Source organism: Thalassophryne amazonica, chromosome 15 (assembly GCF_902500255.1).
Source record: "Thalassophryne amazonica chromosome 15, fThaAma1.1, whole genome shotgun sequence".
NCBI classification, from domain to species: domain Eukaryota; kingdom Metazoa; phylum Chordata; class Actinopteri; order Batrachoidiformes; family Batrachoididae; genus Thalassophryne; species Thalassophryne amazonica.
This window is the reverse complement of record NC_047117.1, coordinates 2,125,690-2,147,465: the sequence shown is the minus strand read 5'-3', so window position 1 is coordinate 2,147,465 and position 21,776 is coordinate 2,125,690. Positions and strand designations below refer to the sequence as shown.

At 46.2% G+C, this 21,776-nt stretch overlaps 1 protein-coding gene across 1 annotated transcript in view; it reads right to left on the bottom strand.

The window, feature by feature from the left end:
* The window catches only part of ttbk1a (tau tubulin kinase 1a), a 123,123-nt gene that overhangs the window by 33,492 nt on the left and 67,855 nt on the right, over positions 1 to 21,776 (bottom strand). The window contains 1 exon segment of the mRNA XM_034187653.1: positions 16,072 to 16,253. Within this exon segment, the coding sequence (XP_034043544.1) occupies positions 16,072 to 16,253 (182 nt within the window).

Sequence of the window (21,776 nt, the reverse complement as noted above, 5' to 3'; positions counted from 1 at the left end):
TGATTTCAGTGATGATTATCTCATTTCCAAAGTGTTTCTGTGTCTGTTGTTTCATGTGAGTAAAGCCATACGCTGTAGCATCTGTTCCAGTCAGGCAGCTCTCCACTGACTGTGATCTGCTCCTCATCACCTTGTTGCAGATATTCTATGACCTTTGCAAAAGCCTCTGCTCGTACTGCATCTTGTGGTCGACCAAGATGAAAAGGTTTGGTATTTGCATCATCGGGGTATATTTTTTAGGGATCTGCTTCGTTCTAAACAGCATCTGCTGCAGGTAAGTCAGAGACGAGCTCCAGCCGTGACTTCACCTGAAGACTCCCGTCATCCTATCTGTCCTTACATGCAGCTAAGGCTGCAGTTTTGAAGTCACTTGTCCTGACAGGTGTGAGGATGAAATCCTTATTGCCATCACAAATATCTCCTGTTCCACACGAAAAGACAGTTTCTCTTCTAGTCAAATGTTTTTTCAGCAGAGCTCAGTCTGTGTGTCCTCAGAAGCTGCATTTCCTCTTTTGCAGTTATGAGCCTCAATTCCAGTGTCACTGACTGAACGGTCCCCCTAAAAATCAGTCCGCCCTGCCTTCACTGTGCATGTCATTTGGGACCACAGCAGAACGTCTGAGTCTGACTCCCTGAGTCTGACTCTCTGCACCCAAAGCAATCAAAGGGAATAATGTGATTATTAACCATCAGATGACAAAGTAAAACCTCTTAAATCATTCTAAAGTCAGTTTGAAGCAGAAACGAGGTGATAATTACCTAATTTCGGTACTGATGCACTGAAATGACGCAGGTGCAGCAGCACATCAGACATCTGCTGCTGCGATCAGTCCGCTGTCTTTTACAATGAAATAATGCTGAATTTATGTGGAAATGATTATTGTAGAAAAGCTTCAGATATCTGTGGCTGAGACAGATGATGACTGGAGGCAGCTTGAAGCAGAAATGAGGTGATAATCAGTGAATCACTGCTGACGCTCAGACATGATGATGCTGACGCTCTGATATGATGATGCTGACTCTCAGACATGATGATACTGACTCTCAGACATGATGATGCTGACTCTCAGACATGATGATGCTGACGCTCTGACATAAAGATACTGACGCTCTGAAATGTTGATGCTGACGGTCAGGCATGATGATATTGACGCTCTGACATAATGATGCTGATGCTCTGACATGATGATGCTGAAGCTCTGAAATGTTGACGCTGACGGTCAGGCATGATGATGCTGACGCTCTGACATGATGATGCTGACGCTCTGACATGATGACGCTGACGCTCTGAAATGTTGACGCTGACGCTCTGAAATGTTGACGCTGTCGCTCTGACATAATGACGCTGTCGCTCTGACGTGATGACGCTGTCGCTCTGACGTGATGACGCTGACGCTCTGACGTGATGACGCTGACGCTCTGACGTGATGACGCTCTGATGTGATGACACTGACGCTCTGACGTGATGATGCTGACTCTCTGAAATGATGATGCTGACGCTGTGACATAATGATGACGCTCTGAAATGATGATGCTGACGCTCAGGCATGATGATGCTGACGCTCTGACATGATGATGCTGACGCTGTGCCATGATGATGCTGACGCTGTGACATGATGATGCTGACGCTGTGACATGATGATGCTGACGCTGTGACATGATGATGCTGACGCTGTGCCATAATGATGCTGACGCTGTGCCATAATGATGCTGATGCTGTGACATGATGATGCTGACGCTGTGCCATAATGATGCTGACGCTGTGCCATGATGATGCTGATGCTGTGACATGATGATGCTGACGCTGTGACATGATGATGCTGACGCTGTGCCATGATGATGCTGATGCTGTGACATGATGATGCTGACGCTGTGACATGATGATGCTGACGCTCTGACATGATGATGCTGACGCTGTGCCATAATGATGCTGACGCTGTGCCATGATGATGCTGATGCTGTGACATGATGATGCTGACGCTGTGACATGATGATGCTGACGCTCTGACATAATGACGCTGACGCTCTGACATAATGACGCTGACGCTCTGAAATGATGACTTTGACGCTCTGACATGATGACGCTGACGCTCTGACATGATGATGCTGACGCTCTGACATGATGATGCTGACGCTCTGAAATGATGACGCTGACGCTCTGAAATGATGACGCTGACGCTCTGACATGATGATGCTGACGCTCTGACATGATGATGCTGACGCTCTGAAATGATGACGCTGACGCTCTGAAATGATGACGCTGACGCTCAGACATGATGATGCTGACGCTCAGACATAATGATGCTGACGCTCAGACATGATGATGCTGACGCTCTGACATGATGATACTGACACTCAGACATGATGATACTGATGCTCTGACATGATGATGCTGATGCTCAGACATGACGCATGCGCAGTGAAGGCAGGGGGGACCCATTTTTAGGGGGATCATTCGGTCTGCGACACCGGACTGCCTACAGTGTTCTGTGCGACATTCAACGTGCACATTTTGTCCAGGCACTGTTACTGTCACTATGCCTCTTCTCTCACTGTCTCTCTGAATGCTTTCACATCCTTTTGTTGTAAGTTTTGCACAAGCTTGACTTTCTAACACAGATTTATTGCCGATTGGGCGCTGGAGCTCCTCCATCTTTATTCAATCTGAAACAAAAAGACCATCACACCTCCACCACACATATGCAAAACATTATTATTTAAGTGGATGGATGGGGGCACTGACGTGGCCGCGGGCCTGGCCGGTGGACTCCGAATGTGGCCGCGGGCTGTAGCAAGCGGTACGGCCGTCTGCATAAACACCGACCGTCTGCTCTGCTGCTCGCTGGCTCGCTCACTGCCGTTCACTTTAGCTGTGTGCTAACGCGGCGTTTCTGTGTTCTGTGTGTCGATTCTGAACTGGAGTGGGTTAGCTGAGCCAGAGAGAATTACAAAATCATAACAATTTAGAGGCCATTTTAAAATGTGTTAACTGAGGCCCAAGCTTAGATATTGCACTGTGTTACTTGGCCCCAAAAATGTCACTTTACACAGCACAATTGTCCCTCTAGATGTCCTTATTGCAGAGAAATGGAAAAAGTGATCATTTAAGCAGCCATTTAATTAATATTATGTTAATCAGAGCTCCAATTTAGAGGTTTGAAAATGGTTGTACTGTATTTCCTTGCCCCCAAAATGTCATTTTAGATCCCAAGATTGTCATTCTAAGTGTACTAGGGGCAAAGTTATAGCATTTTTTTTTTATTGTTATGGCGGCTATTTTTTATATATGCAACTTTAGCACTGCCCCCCACCACTTGGATTTTAGGGGACTTTCAGTCTGACCATTCTGCACTCATGGTGACAAAAATCAATTCTGTTGCAATCAGGGTGGGTCATTTCATATTTTTACTGGACTATGTTGTTAGCTAATATTCTAATATAATATAGCTTCACCAAAATCATTTGTCCTATCAACTTTCCATTTTCGCAGCGTTCATCCTCGACTCAAAATACATGAACATGCCAAAGGGCAAATGTCAGCTCTCCCCGGTTTTTGTGTGATCAAAGCCAAACACACGCACACAGGCACACACAGAGGCCACTTGGCTATTATAATACAGATTATATATAATAAATAACTTATACAAGTCTCCCCCTCTAGCTACCACCTTATCGTGGTGGGGGAATTTGCGTACCCAGATGATCCTAGGAGCTATGTTGTCGGGGGCTTTGTGCTCCCTGTAGGGTCTGCCAAGGCAAACAGGTCCTAGGTGATGGGTCAGACTAAGGGCAGTTCAGAACCTCCATGACCAGTAAAAAATCAAGGACCGAGACGTCGCCCGGTATGGTAGAGCCAGGGCCCCACCCTGGAGCCAGGCTTGGGGTTTGCGCGCGAGCGCCTGGTGGTCGGGCCTTAGCCCATGGGGCCCGGCCAGGCTCAGCCCGAAAGAGCGACGTGGGCCTGCCCTCCTGTGGGTTCACCACCTGCAGAGGGGGCCATGGGGGTCGGGTGCAGAGAGGATTGGGTGGCGGTTGAGGGCGGGTGGCCCGGCGGCCCGGTCCATGCTCACAGCCCCTGGCTGTTGGGACGTAGAATGTCACCTCGCTAGGGGGGAAGGAGCCTGAGCTTGTGCGGGAGGTTGAGAGATACCGACTAGAGATAGTCGGGCTCATCTCCACGTACAGCTTGGGCTCTGGTACCCAACTCCTGGAGAGGGGTTGGACGCTTCATTTTTTTGGGGTTGCCCACGGGGAGAGGCAGAGAGCTGGGGTCGCATTGCTTGTTGCTCCCCAGCTCAGTCGCCATGTGTTGGAGTTCACTCCGGTGAACGAGAGGGTCGCATCGCATCCCTACGCCTTCGGGTCGGGGACAGGTCTCTCACCGTTGTCTCGGCCTATGGGCCGAGCAGCAGGGCAGAGTACCCGACCTTCTTGGAGTCCCTGGGAGGGGTACTAGATAGCGCTCCGATTGGGGACTCCATTGTTCTCCTGGGGGATTTCAACGCCCACGTGGGCAGCGACAGTGATACCTGGAGGGGGGTGATCGGGAAGCACGGCCTCCCCGATCTGAACCCAAGTGGTGTTCAGTTGTTGGACTTCTGTGCTAGTCACAGTCTGTCCATCACGAACACCATGTTCGAGCACAAGGGTGTCCATAAGTGCACGTGGCACCAGGACACCCTGAGTCGGAGGTCGATGATCGACTTTGTAGTCGTATCATCTGACCTTCGGCCACGTGTCTCGGACACTCGAGTGAAGAGAGGGGCAGCGCTGTCAACCGATCACCACCTGGTGGTGAGTTGGATCTGCTGGGAGGGGAGGAAGCCGGTCAGACCTGGCAGGCCAAAACGTATCGTGAGGGGCTGCTGGGAACCCTCTGTCAGCGAGGTCTTCAACTCCCACCTCCGAAAGAGCTTCTCCCAGATCCCGGGGGAGGTTGGAGACATGGAGTCCGAGTGGATCATGTTCTCCACCTCCATTGTCGATGCCTGGTGCCTGTCTCGGCGGCAATCCCCGAACCCGGTGGTGGACACTGGAAGTAAGGGATGCCGTCAAGCAGAAGAAGGAGTCCTACTTATCTTTGTTGGTAGGTGGGACCCCAGAGGCAGCTGATAGGTACCGGCAGGCCAAGCATGCCACAGCCCGTGCAGTCGCAGAAGCAAAAACTCTGGTCTGGGAGGAGTTCGGGGAGGCTATGGAGGAGGACTATCGGTCGGCCTCAAAGAGATTCTGACAAACCATCCAACGCCTCAGGAGGCGGAAGCAGCTCTCCACCGGCACTGTTTACGGTGCAGGTGGGGAGCTGTTGACCCTGACTGGGGATGTTGTCGGGCGGTGGAAGGAGTACTTCGAGGACCTCCTCAATCCCATCGTCACGTCTTCCGAAGAGGAAGCAGAGACTGAGGACTCAGAGGCGGACTCATCCATTACCCAGGCCGAAGTCACCGAGGTGGTTAGAAAGCTCCTCGGTGGCAAGGCTCCTGGGGTGGATGAAATCCGTCCTTAGTACCTTAAGTCTCTGGATGTTGTGGGACTGTCTTGGCTGACATGCCTCTGCAACATTGCGTGGCGATCGGGGACAGTGCCTCTGGATTGGCAGTCCAGGGTGGTGGTCCCTCTGTTTAAGAAGGGGGACCAAAGGGTGTGTTCCCACTATAGGGGGATCACACTCCTCAGCCTCCCCGGTAAGGTCTATTCCAGAGTACTGGAGAGGAGAATTCGACCGATGGTCGAACCTCGGATTCAGGAGGAGCAGTGTGGTTTTCGTCCTGGTCGCGGCACACTGGACCAGCTCTACACGCTCCATCGGGTGCTCGAGGGTTCATGGGAGTTCGCCCAACCAGTCCACATGTGCTTTGTGGATCTGGAGAAGGCGTTCGACCGTGTCACTCGGGGCACCCTGTGGGGAGTGCTCCGGGAGTACGGGGTCCTTTGCTAAGGGCTATCCGGTCCCTATACGACGGCAGCAGGAGCTTGGTTCGCATTGCCGGTAGTAAGTCAAACCTGTTTCCAGTGCACATTGGCCTCCGCTAGGGCTGCCCTTTGTCACCGGTTCTGTTCATTATTTTTATGGACAGAATTTCTATGCGCAGCCAGGGTGTAGAGGGGGTCTGGTTTGGGAACCACAGAATCTTGTCTCTGCTGTTTGCGGACGATGTGGTTCTGTTGGCTTCGTCAAATCAGGACCTTCAGCGTGCACTGGGGCGGTTTGCGGCAGAGTGTGAAGTGTCCGGGATGAAAATCAGCACCTCCAAATCCGAGGCCATGGTTCTCGACCGGAAAAAGGTGCTTTGCCCTCTTCAGGTCGGTGGAGTGTCCTTGCCTCAAGTGGAGGAGTTTAAGTATCTCGGGGTCTTGAGGGACGGATGGAGTGTGAGATCGATAGAGGGATCAGTGCAGCACCTGCAGTGATGCGGTCGCTGTATCGGACCGTTGTGGTGAAGAGAGAGCTGAGTAGGGGGGCAAAGCTCTCGATTTACCGATCGATCTATGTTCCGATCCTCACCTATGGTCATGAGATTTGGCTCATGACCGAAAGAACAAGATCGCGAGTACAAGCGGCCGAGATGAGTTTCCTCCACAGGGTGGCTGGGCGCTCCCTTAGAGATAGGTTGAGGAGCTCGGTCACTCGGGAGGAGCTCGGAGTCGAGCCGCTGCTCCTCCACGTCGAAAGGAGTCAGTTGAGGTGGCTCGGGCATCTTTTCCGGATGCCCCCTGGACGCCTCGCTGGAGAGGTGTTCCGGGCACGTCCCATTGGGAGGAGGCCCCGGGGAAGACCCAGGACACGTTGGAGGGACTACATCTCTCGGCTGGCTTGGGAACGCCTTGGGGTTCCCCCGGAGGACCTGGGGGAGGTGAGTGTGGATCGGGAGGTCTGGGCGGCTTTGCTTGAGCTGCTGCCCCCGCGACCCGACTCCAGATAAAGTGGAAGAAAATGGATGGATGGATGGATGGATGGACTTATACATGAGAAGTGAACTTAGTGTAATTCTGGGTGTAATAATACACAGTGAAATGTAAAGTGGAATAATGTGGAAATGTATCTCTCGTTTGTACTAATCATGATCTTTGTCTTTTGTATTGAGGGATCATTTCATTCTTGTGCAGCTTCATGTTTGGTTTTATAACTGCGTCTAACCAATAATGACAGTAATCTGACTGAAATGTCCCTCTGGCAGGAAGACAACAGTCTGCAGCTCTCAGTCCGTGGAAATAAACGGACTGACATCAGATTCAAATGACTCACCTGCATTGTCAAAATTATCTAAATATTGGTCCATGATTCAGCTCTTTGTTGGTAGACAACAAGAAGGAATCACCAGTAAAGGTTGGACATGCATGGACACAGTGCAGAGCTGCAGCGCCACCACACGGGAACGTGGAGGGAAGCGGCTGGCTTTAAAATCAGGGCCCAATCTCAATTCTCTTTTGTACCCCTTCCCCTTGGTCCTACCCCTTTAAAACAAGGGGTAAGGTGCAGGGCCTTGAGCCCTATGAATTGAGACACCCCTTCACATTAAGGGGGAAAAAAACCTCTGCCGTCTCATGAGTTTGACGTCTTCATGTTGTGTCACTTAAAGTGCTGTCTTCACTGCTTGTCAACATGGCGACCGAAGCTCAGCGCGTTGCAGTAGCCTGTTTGCTCTTCTTATTTTCTCACCTTTGTGTGTCAATGTGAAGAAATAGAAGGAGACGCAGATTTCATCATGTGTTCATCAAGAGTTTTGTGGTATGTATTCAGTGCTGTCTCTTGTTCAAGAGTGGCTTGACACAAGGAGTGCGACAGCTGAAAGCCGTGTCTTGCACACGTCTGTGCGTGGTGGTTCTTGAAGCACTGACTCCAGCTGCAGTCCTTTCTGTGAATCTCCCCCACAGGGGGAAGGGGAAGGAAGGGCCGAGGGGAAGATCTCAGATTCAGCCCAAAGGTTTAACGTTTTTCTTTATGTTTACTGAGGTCAATGTGCTCACGTGTTCCTCCGTGAAGAAACTCTGTACGCTTTTTACTGTGGTGTGTTTAGCTTAGCCCATAGCCTGACCGTTCAACCTAAAACCTGGACTGATAAATGTGGGTTTTGTCTCGAGTGACAATGTGCTCATCGTGCAGACTCGGTGCGCTACAGCTGAATGCTGTGATAATTAAAGCACTTTTTTCATGCAGCTCCCATTTTTAAAGAATAAGAAGATTCCTTGTACTTCCTGTCCAGTCCATAATCCCACTGGTGCCGGTGCTTAAACCTGGATTACGTAGCCTGAAGGAGCTAACGATAGAGATGACAACAGTCCACCACAGGGTACTTCCCCAGCCAAGGCCGGTACCCATTTCCAACTGTGTGGACTCAGACCATGAAGTGGTTTATCCAAGGGTACAGACAAGGAATGTGACCAAGAACTCGACCCAGGTCTGCACCGGTACCCTGGGTGTATAATGATTAGAAAAGTCAGTGTCTGACCTCCTCGTCATCATCATTTCTGTGCATATATAACTATAACTATAAACATGAATGCTGATTGGTTACAAGCATTCTCAGGTGATAGGTGTTTGTCTAATGGGGAGAGGGGGGCGTGGCCTAAAGTGTTCAACACCCTACATCGAGGTGTGCATAATTATCAGGCAGTTGCTTTACCTCAAATGGACTGCATTTATATAGCGCTTTGCAAAAATGCCTCACGTTCACCCCAATGTAAGGTTGCTGCCATACAAAGTGCTCACTACACACCAGGAACAACTAGGAGATTAAGGACCTTGCCCAAGGGCCCTTAGTGATTTTCTGGTCAGGCTGGGATTTGAACTGAGGATCCTCTGGTCTCAAGCCCAATGCTTAACCACTAGGCCATCACCTCCCACACCTCAGACAAAATGGGCTAAAAAGGAGATTTTGACAGAGACTGAAGAGTCAAAAAGTGTAAAATGTCTTTTGGAGGGATGCAGCATTCGTGAAACAGCTATGAAGGTGTGAATATTTTGTTGCAAACAGTCAACAGGGTCGCAAGAGACCTGGAGAAGAAAAGACCAACTGACAGCAGAAGAACTAAACATGATGCTACCAGGAACTTGGCAACATATTCCCAAACTACAACCTACCCGGAGTATCCAGAAGTCCAAAGTGTTCAGTGCTCAGAGACACAGTTAAGGTAAGGTAGACTGGTAACACAACCACCAGTGAACAAGACCCATGAGCTAAAACGTCAAGACTGGGCCAAGAAATATCTGAAGACAGATTTTTTAAAGGTTTTATGGACAGAAGAAATGAGAGTGACTCTTGATTGACCTGTGGCTCTTGATGGACCAGACAGACGGACCCGTGGCTCTTGATGGACCAGACGGATGGACCTGTGGATCTTGATGGACCAGACAGATGGACCTGTGGATTTTGATGGACCAGACAGATGGACCTGTGGATCTTGATGGACCAGACAAATAGATCAGGAGTTCTTGATGGAGCAGATGGATGGACCCAAGGCTCTTGGTGGACCACATGGATAGACCCATGGCTCTTGATGGGCCTGTTGGATGGACCTGTGGCTCTTAATGGACCACACAGATGGACCCATGGCTCTTGATGGGCCTGATGGAATGGTATGCGGCATTTGATGGACCAGACAGTTAAACCCATGGATCTGGAGGAGAAAGAAGGATGAATCTGTGGATTTTGATGAACCAGATGGATAGACTCATGGCTGGATCACTAAAGAACTCACAGCACCACTTTGAGTCAGAGGCCACCCAGGTGGAGGAGGGGTACTGGTATGGGTTAATATTAGTAAGGAGGAATTGGTTGGACCTTTTCGAGTTGAAGATAGACTTAAAATCAAGTCACAAACCTACTGCTGGTTTTAAAAGATACTTTCATCAAGCAGTTGTCCAGGAAAAAGTAAAAAAGTTCCCAATTTTTATGCAGGACAGAACGTTCCATCACATGCATCCAAGTCCTCTACTGCTGAATGAGGCATTCAAAGATCTGACAGATGATAGAATAAGGACATGGTACCCTTCCCCACCTGACATAAACCCTACTGAGAACTTGTAGGTCCTTCTTAAACGCGAGATTTAGAGTCAGGGGAGACGATGACCCTCTTTGAACAGCATTTTGGACTCTGTGGTTGCTGTTGCAACAAAAACTGACCATCAACAGATGAAGAAACTGACAGACTCCACGGATGGAAGGATCACTGCAGTTACTGAGAAGAATGGCGACGTTATCTGTCACCGAATATGTCTGAAATGTCACGGAACCAGCTCCCCGTTGACCCGTGGATATAGAAAATGAATGAGTGAATGAATACACGTTGCCTAATAACAATGTTGGTCTTCCTACCTGTGCTACGGTTCACTGTGTCTAACGGACCTGTCCTGCACTGACTGGATAATGTGCGCTGAGCTGTTGCTCCCTCAGTGTCTCACTGACAAGTCGACTGATTAGAGATGTTCCAGATCTGCTATACTTGACTTGAGTCATTAAGAAATGAGGATGAAGATAATTTGACAAATCAGACTCGTGAGGGAAGCCACCAAGACTCCCACAACGCTCTGAAAGCTTTACGGGCTTCAGCTTGTGTGTCCGTATCTTTTTTTGAACAAAGTCTTCCTGTGTTGTGCGCTAACGTGTCTCTGTGACCGGTGCAGTCTCTCCAGTCACAGACACTGAAGCCTGGAACTCCTTCAAAGCTGCCGGTGGCTTCCCTCACTAATGTGCATTTAGATGACATGTCTTTCCAGGATGACACTCGTGGCGGCAGTTCGGTCAGTGGTTACGTGGGTGTGATGACATCAGTGAAAACCATCAACAGTCAATGTTAGCTGTGTGACTAGCACCCCCTAGCTGTAAGAGATGGCGTTACAAAGCAGCAGTTGAAAGAACAGGAATAACTGAGTGTGAGCCCGACTGAGCTTCAGACTTCTGCAGGAAAAATTAGCATTAGAGATGCAAATAGAAAAGCAGAAACACAAAGAAAAGGTGGAGTCATCAAGCAGACAAACAGACACACGACAAAGAAAGAAAAAAGGAGGAAAGATGGATGAACGAAAGGCAAAAGAGACTGGAAGAGAAACGGAGTGAGGAAACAGAGGAAAAAGACTTTCCTAAACTGTGCTTACCCCGAAACACCACTTTATCTCTTCTTCTGCCGTCCCACTGGCACCCGCGCTCTTTTCTGTGTCCTCGGGTGACTCACACGTGACATACTGTGTACTTTTAAAGCGATAGGTTGGGGGTAAAGGCATCAGCAGTTATGTGGAAGGTGGAAAAAAGGAAAAAAAACAAAACAAAAAAACAACAAATGGCAGTCCTGGGCGATCGGCGGCAGCCAGCTCGCTCTAAGCGCCGACGGCCAGAACCAAAATAAAGACGTGAGGCGTTTGAGTTCATGCGTCAGCAGTGAGATATTACAGTGCACTTATGGAAAAGTACCAAAGGATTCCTGCAAACAGGAAGCACAAACCTGACAAAATAAGGCACAAAATTTAAAAGATTCAGAACAAAATTAAAAAGCATGGATGAAAAAAATGAAATCTACAAAGAAAGAGAAATCATTAGGTTACCATAGCAACGAGGAAAATCCTGCACATTTCTCTGAGCCAACATCAGAATATTCAAGCAGCACAGTGAGACACAGCCACATGTGGGAGGGGCTTCCCTCAGCGTCATGTGACCCCCCCCCAAGCAACCATCACCTCCAGGTCCAAACACACAACAGCGCCTCCTACAGGAGAAACATAAAATCTAATACGCAACAACGACGAGAGTGAAGTCGCTGACCCGTCCGGCGCGTTCAGGTCGGGTCATGCAAGTTCAAAGTCTGCAGTTGGAAGTCAGCACCACTAAGGACGTCATCACGCGAACCTGCTGGTTCACCATGCGACTCAGACGTGCCTCTGATTCATTTACAGCTAATTAGCGTCAGCCGGTGAAGTCGTTAATCAGCGTCATTACTGTTTGGAGTCGCTCGTCACTTCAAAACACATTTTAATGTGTTCATAAGAAAAGCCTCAATGTTAGCCTGTTCTCCCTTTCAAAATAAAGCTTAAAAATTAAGCTCCTGTCCGATGTTTATAATCCACAAGCTTCTTCTCTTTTTTATGTACTTCCTGAACGACTCCAAATCTAACACGTTCCTTTGGCTTCTCTGGTTTTGCTTGGGGTCGCCACAGCAGAGCCCGGATCTGCATGTTGACTTGGCTCAAATTTTACACCGGATGCCATTCCTGATGCACTTTCACGGAGAGAAAAATAGAATGCTTTTATTGTGAAGCACATTCAGGAAAAACACCTTTACACATTTCACTTACTGCTGCAGCAGTTGCCATGGAAACAGCAGCAGATTTGTCTGGCTGCTCTTATTCACGATTTCTGTCTAACGTTGTCATGTGCTGCATTCACACACACACAGACACACAACATGTGCAGCAGTTGGCAGTTTTTTTTTCAAATTAAACTGTCAAAATGAGATGTAGGTTTTAATAAAGATAATCCAGTACGTTTCTGCTCCACTTTGAGATTAATGAGCTGCAGCGCCACCCTCAGGACAAACGTTAGATTAAAAACAGCAGAACTTTTTTTACATGAAGATTTTAGTAAACGCTGCAAACACACAACTTTAGAGTTTTTAACTTTAGACATCTGCCAGGACGCAACTGTTTGTTTGTTAGCAACATTAATCAAACCTGGTGAGAAACTAATAATAATAAAAATAACAATAATAGTATCACTTTTTGTCAGATGTTTAGACAATATGTATACGAATTATTATTGTTGTTTTTATGTTATTCATATTGTATTTTTTTATCTTTTAAAATCTATTTTAACATTGTGCAGTTTAATTAGCTCCATTAAGATTTTAACATTATAACTTTATTCCTGTTAAATTATTGCTGCTATATTTTATTCTTAATAGCTCAGACTTTAAAGGCAGCATTAATACTTCAAAACAAACAAATAAGTGTTTAGGAAAATACAGCATGAAAACAGTCCGTTATCTGAAACATGCTGAACACAAATCCACGATTTAGATTCACGTTGGCCTCTTTGTTTATGTGCAGTCGGCGCTGCAGAGTTTAAGCTAATATGATTAAAAAAAGGACAAAAACATCACAGTATCCTGACAAATAAATAAACAAGCAGCTGAAAATCATCACATTCATTCGTTCAGTTTGACCTCCAACAGAAACGAAGCAGGAAACGCCGCCATCGCTGTCACAGGCAGCTGGTAGCATCACTCCCCGCCTCACCCACACCTCCCCAAACCACGCCCACAGCAAAGAAACCCGCGACAGGGTTTGGTACATTTGTACAGAAGCCACTTAGCACCAAAAACATCAGAATTATTTTAACACTTCATCTTTTTAGTAAGATTTTTTTGGTTTTGAACCGACTGACACGACTTCCAACTCTTCTCTACATTCATTTGTGAGTCAGAAAACAAATCAATGCCCCGCTGGATGTGCATGTACGACTGCATGTGACAGCTGACTGGCTGCAGGACACAACAAACAAACAAACAAACAAACAGTGGCACTTAAAGGACAAAGGCAGCAGGATGATCCAGGAGCTGATCAGACTTTGAAAACGTTTTGATGTGTCTCATGCTATGTACACACGTTGTCGGGTATTTGTAAAACCGAATATCTTACCCTTTCCGTTTGGGGAAAAAACTTCATCCACACTACGTCGTAAAAAAAAAAAAAAAATCCATCGAACCGTATAAATGTGTTGTAATTAGTCTGCCAAACCTTTGGGTGGCGGTACTGATTAAAATTCTATCCAATCAGGAGCCTCAATCTCTTGTCGTCACTTCCGCAAAAACTGAAAACATAAAAAAAAAGCTGACCGAATACTGCTTCTTCGCCTCTCATCTTCAACGTGAAGCAAGAATTGGGCTTGCAAATATATGCACACAAAAAGCGCCTGGACAATGGACAATACCAACACTTTGAGAGCATCCATGTTTCTGAACGTAAACACGGATCACCCATTTGACGTCAACATGTTTGGGTCGCATGGCAGTGACGTTTGGGAGCGTAAATCTCCGGAATTCACTTCCACACACAAACGCAAACCCGGAGTTTTCCCAAATCTTCACTTTGGTCGGAGTTTTTACAAATAATCGTTTTTACGGTCCTACATCTGTGTTTACGTGTGGATGATATGGCAAATTGTACAAAAATAACTTTGTTTTGTGAGATACCCTGCTACGTGTGGACAAGGCTTCAGTGTAAACGCCTCCATTTGTTTGTAAACAACAAAAAACACTGAGCTGATTTCATCACTTCCTCCTTCAGCAGCAGTGCCCCCCCTACTGCCCCCTGGATGTTACTACAGTCTCCTCCTCCACCTTAATGATGTTCTTCATCAGTCAGAATTAGTTGTCCTCTTTAGACATTTATTTGTAGATTCTGTCCCCTGAATGGGACACTGGCCCGTCACAGGTTACTTCCTGAGCCAAGAACGGTGTCGCAGACCAAACGGTCCCCTGCTAAAAATTGACCCACCTTGCTTCACTGCTCATGCATCATTTTGGAGCTCAGCAGCTCGTCTGAGTCTCTTCACCCAAAGTGATCAATGTGACAAAGTAAAACCTCTTAAATCATTCTAAAGTCAATTTTAAACAGAAACAGCGCGATACTCTGTGATGCTTTGAAATGACGGAGGTGCAGTGAACGCATCAGCTAGCAGCTCGTGTAGCCGCACCGCTCTGATCACTTCCTCTGTCTTTTATGATGAAATAATGCTGAATTTATGTGGAAATGATTGTTGTAGAAAAGCTTCAGATATCTGCGGCTGAAACAGATGATGACTGGAGGCAGTTTGAAGCAGAAATGAGGTGAGAATCAGTGAACCGCAGCTAATGACACACACACAGGGAAGGCAGGGCGGACCAATTTATAGGGGGACCGTTCGGTCAGCGACACCGGGACCCGTTAACAGCCGGACTGAAACCTGCTCAATGTCACCAGTTCTTCAACAGAAAATCTAATTTCAAGCATACAAAAAGAAATGAACTATTTCATTAGAAATAACCCTGATAAAAAAAATAAAATTCTTGCATGGACTTTGGGAATAATTTTGGGGTGCTGAATCTGAATCTGAGCTCAGATTTCCTTGATCACATCCCTTTTTTTTTTGGAATCTACATGTTCCATATTGATGGATGATGCAAAAGTTGCTCACTCACGAGTTTGATGCCACTAATCGCACAAACGCAGCTTAAAAAGCATCGTTTTAAAACAGGTTCACAAAATGTGAACAAAGAGCCATAATATCATTTATGGTGCAGAAGAGGTCTGCGAAACAGCAGCTTCTGCTTCAAAACATGTTTTCATGTCTCAAAAACCTGATGTGTTCCACATCTTCTGGGACTTTTCTGTTTTAAGACCATAGTGGTTACAGATATGTGAGCATATTAATAATTATTTGGGTGTAAAATACCTTATAATTGTGAAAATGTTTATTTGGGAAATATTAATGTAACATATTGGGGTAAAGAAGGTAAGCGACTGCTCTGGATGCTTTTGGCAGCAAGTAAGAAAACCATAACCAGGAAGTGACTTAAACCGGACCCTCCAACAACAGACGAGTGGATCAACATTACTAAAGACATATATATCATGGAAAGACTCTCATTCAAGCTCAGAATTCAAATGGACAAGTTCTACAAAACCTGGTCAAAGTGGACTGAGTATGTCAGGCCCATAAGGTCAGATTTTCAGTAGAACTCTTTCTCTTTTTCTTCTTCTTCTTGTTAAATGGATGTAAAAATAAGCTTGAAACTCTTCCCTTTTTCTTTAGTGTTTGTTGTCACTATAATTGAAAATAAATGTAAAAAACAAAAATAAAAATAGAAAACCCTGATGTGATGTGGCAAAAACTAAGAGTAACCCTGGAGCCCCAAGAGCCAAACCTGCTGAATTTGTCCATTAAGGTGCGTGTTGACGGACGGATTACGACAAAGTGGAGCAGCAGCTGGAACCAATCACAGCAGAGTATCTGTACAGCAGCCGTGCACCTCGTTAGTCCGTCCACCATCACGCCACAAGAGCTCAGGGCTCTCTTCTGATTGGCTGGTCGGGCCTCTTACCGGTCTCTGAGGTCCGATTGGCTCAGACTCTCGCCGGCGGGGGCGTCCTGACGGGAGGGAGTGACATGGTGACTGGGCGGGGCTACAACCACTCCTCCTGGACGCCTCCTCTTCTGCTAGTGTTAGCATCCCTCGAGTGCCGTCCCGGGCGTGGGTCTTTGGTCGAACCACGAGCTCGCCTCCTGCAGAAAGCAAGAAGTATTAACCTGCACTTTAACGCGGACAAAAACAGACTAAATTATTCCGCTTTTATAGAAATATGAATCCAACACACACCAAAACAGAATGAGGGAACAATTAGCCTAGCTTAACACAAAGACTGGATGCTAGCCCAGAGGAATTGTGTGCTAGCTAGTTAGCGAAGATGCTGTCAGAGAAAGGTAGCGATGTCTCAGAACCTGTGGACTTCTCCATGTCCTCTGTCCGTGTCTGTCCTTTCATGTGTTCTGGCTGTGCCCTTGTGTTAGTATTCTGTGTTCTGTCCCCTGTCCATGTCTGTGGTCCGTCTGTTCATTGTATTGTACTGTAGTTATCCCTGTGATCCGTTGTCTGTCCTTGTCTCTGTGTTTCTTCTCATTATATAATGTTTCAGTCCCGTGTTCTTCAGTTTATTGTGTTATGTTTCCCTGGTTGCACTCTGTTCACTGTTGAGTTCCATGTTAGTTTCCTACTGTTGTTACCTTGGTTTGGTATTTGGGTCTTCTGGTTCCCTTTTTAGTTTCATTATTATCATCATCATGTTTTTGGTTCTACACACAGTCCCGAGTTTCTCTCGCGGCTTTAGTCATTTTGTGTTGGCTACTTTTTGTGTGTACGTTCACGTGTGGCTTGTGTTCCGGCTTCCCTTCCTCCTGTCGCACTCCACACCTGCCACTCATTTGCTGATTTGTTCCTTTGGGTATTTAAGCCTGCACTACTCTCTGTTTGGTTCGGTGGGAAGAGCTGGAAGAGGCTTTGAGCGGAGTTCCTCCCCGTCATTCTGACACACATCCATCGTCAGTGTCAGCAGCCGGTTGTTACATTCAACCCAACCTCACGGGCCCTCTGGGGGGGTTATGGTTAGGGTTTGGGGAAGGGACACAGTTACGTTATGGTCGTGTTTAGTGCTAGGAGAAGGGGTGGGGTGAGAAATAGTAAATAAAAAAATGTCACCCATTTCATGACGGAGGCATGAAAAAAGCATGAGACTAGTCTGGAAATGTCGCGTGGTTAAACAAAGCTAAAGTTTTCCCTGTTTGTAAAAGCTTAAAAAAATGCTATAACATAGGTGTAAGCTTATTTGATTATTTGTGTTTATTTCAGCTTTTTTGAATTTTTTTCAAGACATCAAAAACTAAAATAAAAAAAATCTGTCTTTTTATATTAAAATTTCTAAAATGATGCCCTGCTTTATGTCAGCCATGCAAGGGCACTGCCAGTAATCCCAAAATGATTTTCCAGCCTATCAAGTAAAATACGATGATCCACGGTATCAAATGCAGCACTGAGATCTAACAGCAACAGAACCGTAGTGGTGTCTGAATCCATTGTAAGCAGAAGATCATTCACCACTTTAGTGAGTGCCGTCTCTGTGGAATGATATTTTCTAGTGTTGCCACCGTGTCCAACAAGAACGTTGAGTTATGCTTGTTTTTGGTGATCAGAGTAATAGGTCCACTTTGTAGCCAGTAATGCATGCTTATAGTCTAAGATAGCATCACACCACGCAAGGTGGAATACTTCTAATTTTGGACGACGCCATTTCCGTTCTAGACCTCTTGCTTTATGCTTGAGGTCACGCAGATAATCACTGAACCAAGGTGACTGTGATTTGGGGGAGCGCGGTTTTAACACAGGTGGCGCAATCATGTCGAGTGTAGTTTTGAGCACTGAGTCTAAACTATCCCCAAGTCTGTCTACTGACTGGATATTTGCCAAATGTGAAGCTAAGACATCAGGCAGTCTAGCTTCGAGTTCAGTCATAGTTGAGGAGTTGATGCATCGCCGTAAAGATATATAAGGTTCTTGTTTCACTAATCATGGCAGTGAAACTGTAAACTTAATAAGTGAGTGATCAGAGACCACTGATGTAAGAGGCATGATGTCAATATTCATGACAGCAATACCACTAATGTGCGTCGAGTCCTGAATACATTGCTGAAATCCTAATGCATCCACAATTTCTTTTTTTTTTCCCGTCTGAGTATATAGTAATGGTAAATGCCACACTGGCAGAACCATTTATAAACATTAATACCCATATATGCAATTTATTCTTGCAAGACAGAAGGTATGTAGTGCGCGAATGAATGTGGTGTGTGTGTGTGACCCCCATCCGCCCTTCCCGATCAGCCTATAACCTATTCAAAGCCAACCGACAACTTCTATCGGGAAGGGCCGACCACCAAAACAACACAAAGACAGACAAGAACGAGAGACAAGTGGTGAAGACAATAACTGTGACATGAGACACAGAGGAGACGGGGCCCCAACCATACGACATACCATGACAAACAACCACACATGAACAAACAGTGACACAAACAGTCTGTTGTCTAATTAGTGAGCATCCATACCATAATCTAGAACACCGTAGTGTTAATACCCTTAAGAGCACCCAAAAACCGAATTGTGGTGACAGCCACAAACATGCAATCATCCAAACACAGAGACCCAGATCACAGCTAAATATCCGATCACTACTGTGGCTGGTGTGTTGGGCCAAGACAATATACAGAACCTTACCATATGACATGGACCACTCCGGCACGTCAGAAGCCATGCGGCCGGCCGTGAGTACCGACAGACACATGCACAGTTTCCATAAATGATTTGCAGAGGGGATCAGAAGGCTTATTTATATGAATGTTAAAGTCACCAATGATCAGAATGTTATCTGCACTAATTGACAAGTTAGAGATGAATGCACCAAATTCATCTAAGAATTCAGAGTATGGGCCAGGAGGCCTATATACAGTGACAAAGTAATACGGCTGATTTTTATTCTTCTGACCTTGGCAATGCGTAATATCCTGAGCAGAGTGGAGAATCAGACGCTCAAACAAGTTATATTTGTGATCCCCAACAGCTAATAAGCTAAACCTAGATTTATAACTAGAGCAACACCCCTGCCTTGCTTCGCATCACGAGGGACGTGACTAAATGTATATGCTGGTGGGCAGGCCTCATTTAAGGGGAGGACAGCTGTAGGTTTAAACCAGGTTTCACATAACCCAATCATATCTAAGTGATGATCAATAATTAGATCATTAGAACAGCTTGGGACTCCGACGAGGGCGGTCGCTTCTCGTCCACTCTCCCTTATCTCTGTTCTCTGCTTTTAACCTTCAAGTCCCTACTTCACCAGACTGTGAATTCCTCAAATTATATTGGATACTGGATCTTTTGGACTACTATTGGATTAACCATGGAATTGATCAGCTGGTCTCTGAATGCTATAGACACCATTTTTTCTACAAGAAGGTCAGGACCGGGGGATCCTACCTGCCCAGATGGAACGTATCCTGCAGGCTATGTTCTCAACTCCTGGAGTTCCTGGCATGTGGCATGCTTGGCGCCTTTCTCCGTTGAGGACGTTGAGGATTTATTCATTTTTGGTCTTATGGTAGCAGGGCTGGTACTTTTTAGCTTATGTGCTGCCCTGATCTCCTGGCAAATTGGCAAGACAGCAGCATCAAGAACCACGGCCCCTCGCTTGTCCGTCATGATTAACGAGATTGGCAAGGCAGTGCATTCTCAGACTGCGATGACTCTTGAACTCACACGCAAATTGGATGACATCTTGGAGCAGATGCGTGCCTTGCAGTTGACGGTGAAGATTTCAAAGGCCGGTGAATATTCTTAATTCATAATTGGGGTTTGGTTGTGCAAGTGGAACTGTTAAAAAGTGTTTTTCACTGCTCAAACCATAACACTACAGGCTTATCAAGCCTGAAGGTCAAATTGCCTGACTGTTTTCCTCCAGAGGAATTTGTTTCGCCTGGGGAACATTGACTGTTTCTTTTCTCAACTCACAAAAACAATAAACTGCTTTTCACAGGACTGAAGCATGCTCCATTCCCTCCCCCCACCCACCTCCTACACCCCAGCAACACTCCACTTTTCGGTATCTGCTCACGTCACTCCTTCCCCCTTCAGCGGGGCCGGTGCAGTTTTAGCTGCAGCCCACGTTCTTCCACCCAAGCTGACGGCGGCGCATCTCAGGGTTGCTGCGTGACCTTCACCCACTTGCCTCAATTCGGATAACAGACTTCTTCAAACTTGTGCACATAAACAATGTCAAATGTGTATGTGTTGCCTTTAATTCTGATGTGTGCCATTATTACGGTAAACAAGTAATAATTGTGGACTAATTTCTGTCTGAGGTAACTGGAGTGTAAACATAATTTCTCCAATGTGAGATCAATAAAGTATATCTCATCTCATTAATCAACAATGATTTTGAGGATAGTGATCTTATGTTAATGAGACCCAGTCTAAGGACCTCAGTGAGGTTGACATTTGAACTGTTTGGGTTTAGGGGTGGTTCCAGAGTAGCATATATAAGATGCCTAGAAGTAGGTTTAGGTTCGAGACATTCCACATGAGTTGTAGGTTGCAGACACAAAATATTTGATATTGCTGGAACAACCATTGGGCCATCCTCAATTTCAACATCATCCAATGTAGTAATGGGTATTAAGTTTGCAAAGCATATCCCTTTATGATTTTTATGGACACATCTACGGAAGCAGGCCACAGTCTCAATTTGTTGAATTTCCCTCCCTGGCAGATAAACTGCACTATCACCATAGTGGATTTTCTGCACTAATTTCCCCGCTAAGCTAATGGATTCCACACCATTTGTCATAAGCCTTGCAGGGTCTCGAATCACCTGCTCCGTGGCCTGCTGCAAATTCCTAATGTTACCCTCCCTGTAGAGCTCTATCTATGTGCGCAGACAAGATGGCGGCACCTTCCCCAGTAGGGTGGAGGCCATCCGGCATCAGCAAGCCACAGCGGCACCAGAACAAAGGCCAGTTATCAATAAAGCTAAAGCCTTGCTGTCTACAAAATTGCGCCAGCCACCTGTTTAACGATGTCAGCCTGCTAAACACCTCATCAGTACCCCATGAGGGGAGGGGACCAGAGACTATTAATCGATGCTGACATCTTTCTGGCAAGGTCACAAGTCCTCTCTATGTCCATTTTTGTGACCTCTGAGTGCTTCACCCTGATATCATTGGTGCCGACGTGAATAACTATGTGACTACAACCCCTGGCAAAAATTATGGAATCACCAGCCTTGGAGGATGTTCATTCAGTTGTTTAATTTTGTAGAAAAAAAAGCAGATCACAGACATGACACAAAACTAAAGTAATTTCAAATGGCAACTTTCTGGCTTTAAGAAACACTATAAGAAATCAAGAAAAAAAGATTGTGGCGGTCAGTAACGGTTACTTTTTTAGACCAAGCAGAGGAAAAAAATATGGACTCACTTAATTCTGAGGAATAAATTATGGAATCACCCTGTAAATTTTCATCCCCAAAACTAACACCTGCATCAAATCACATCTGCTTGTTAGTCTGCATCTAAAAAGGAGTGATCACACCTTGGAGAGCTGTTGCACCAAGTGGACTGACATGAATCATGGCTCCAACACGAGAGATGTCAATTGAAACAAAGGAGAGGATTATCAAACTCTTAAAAGAGGGTAAATCATCA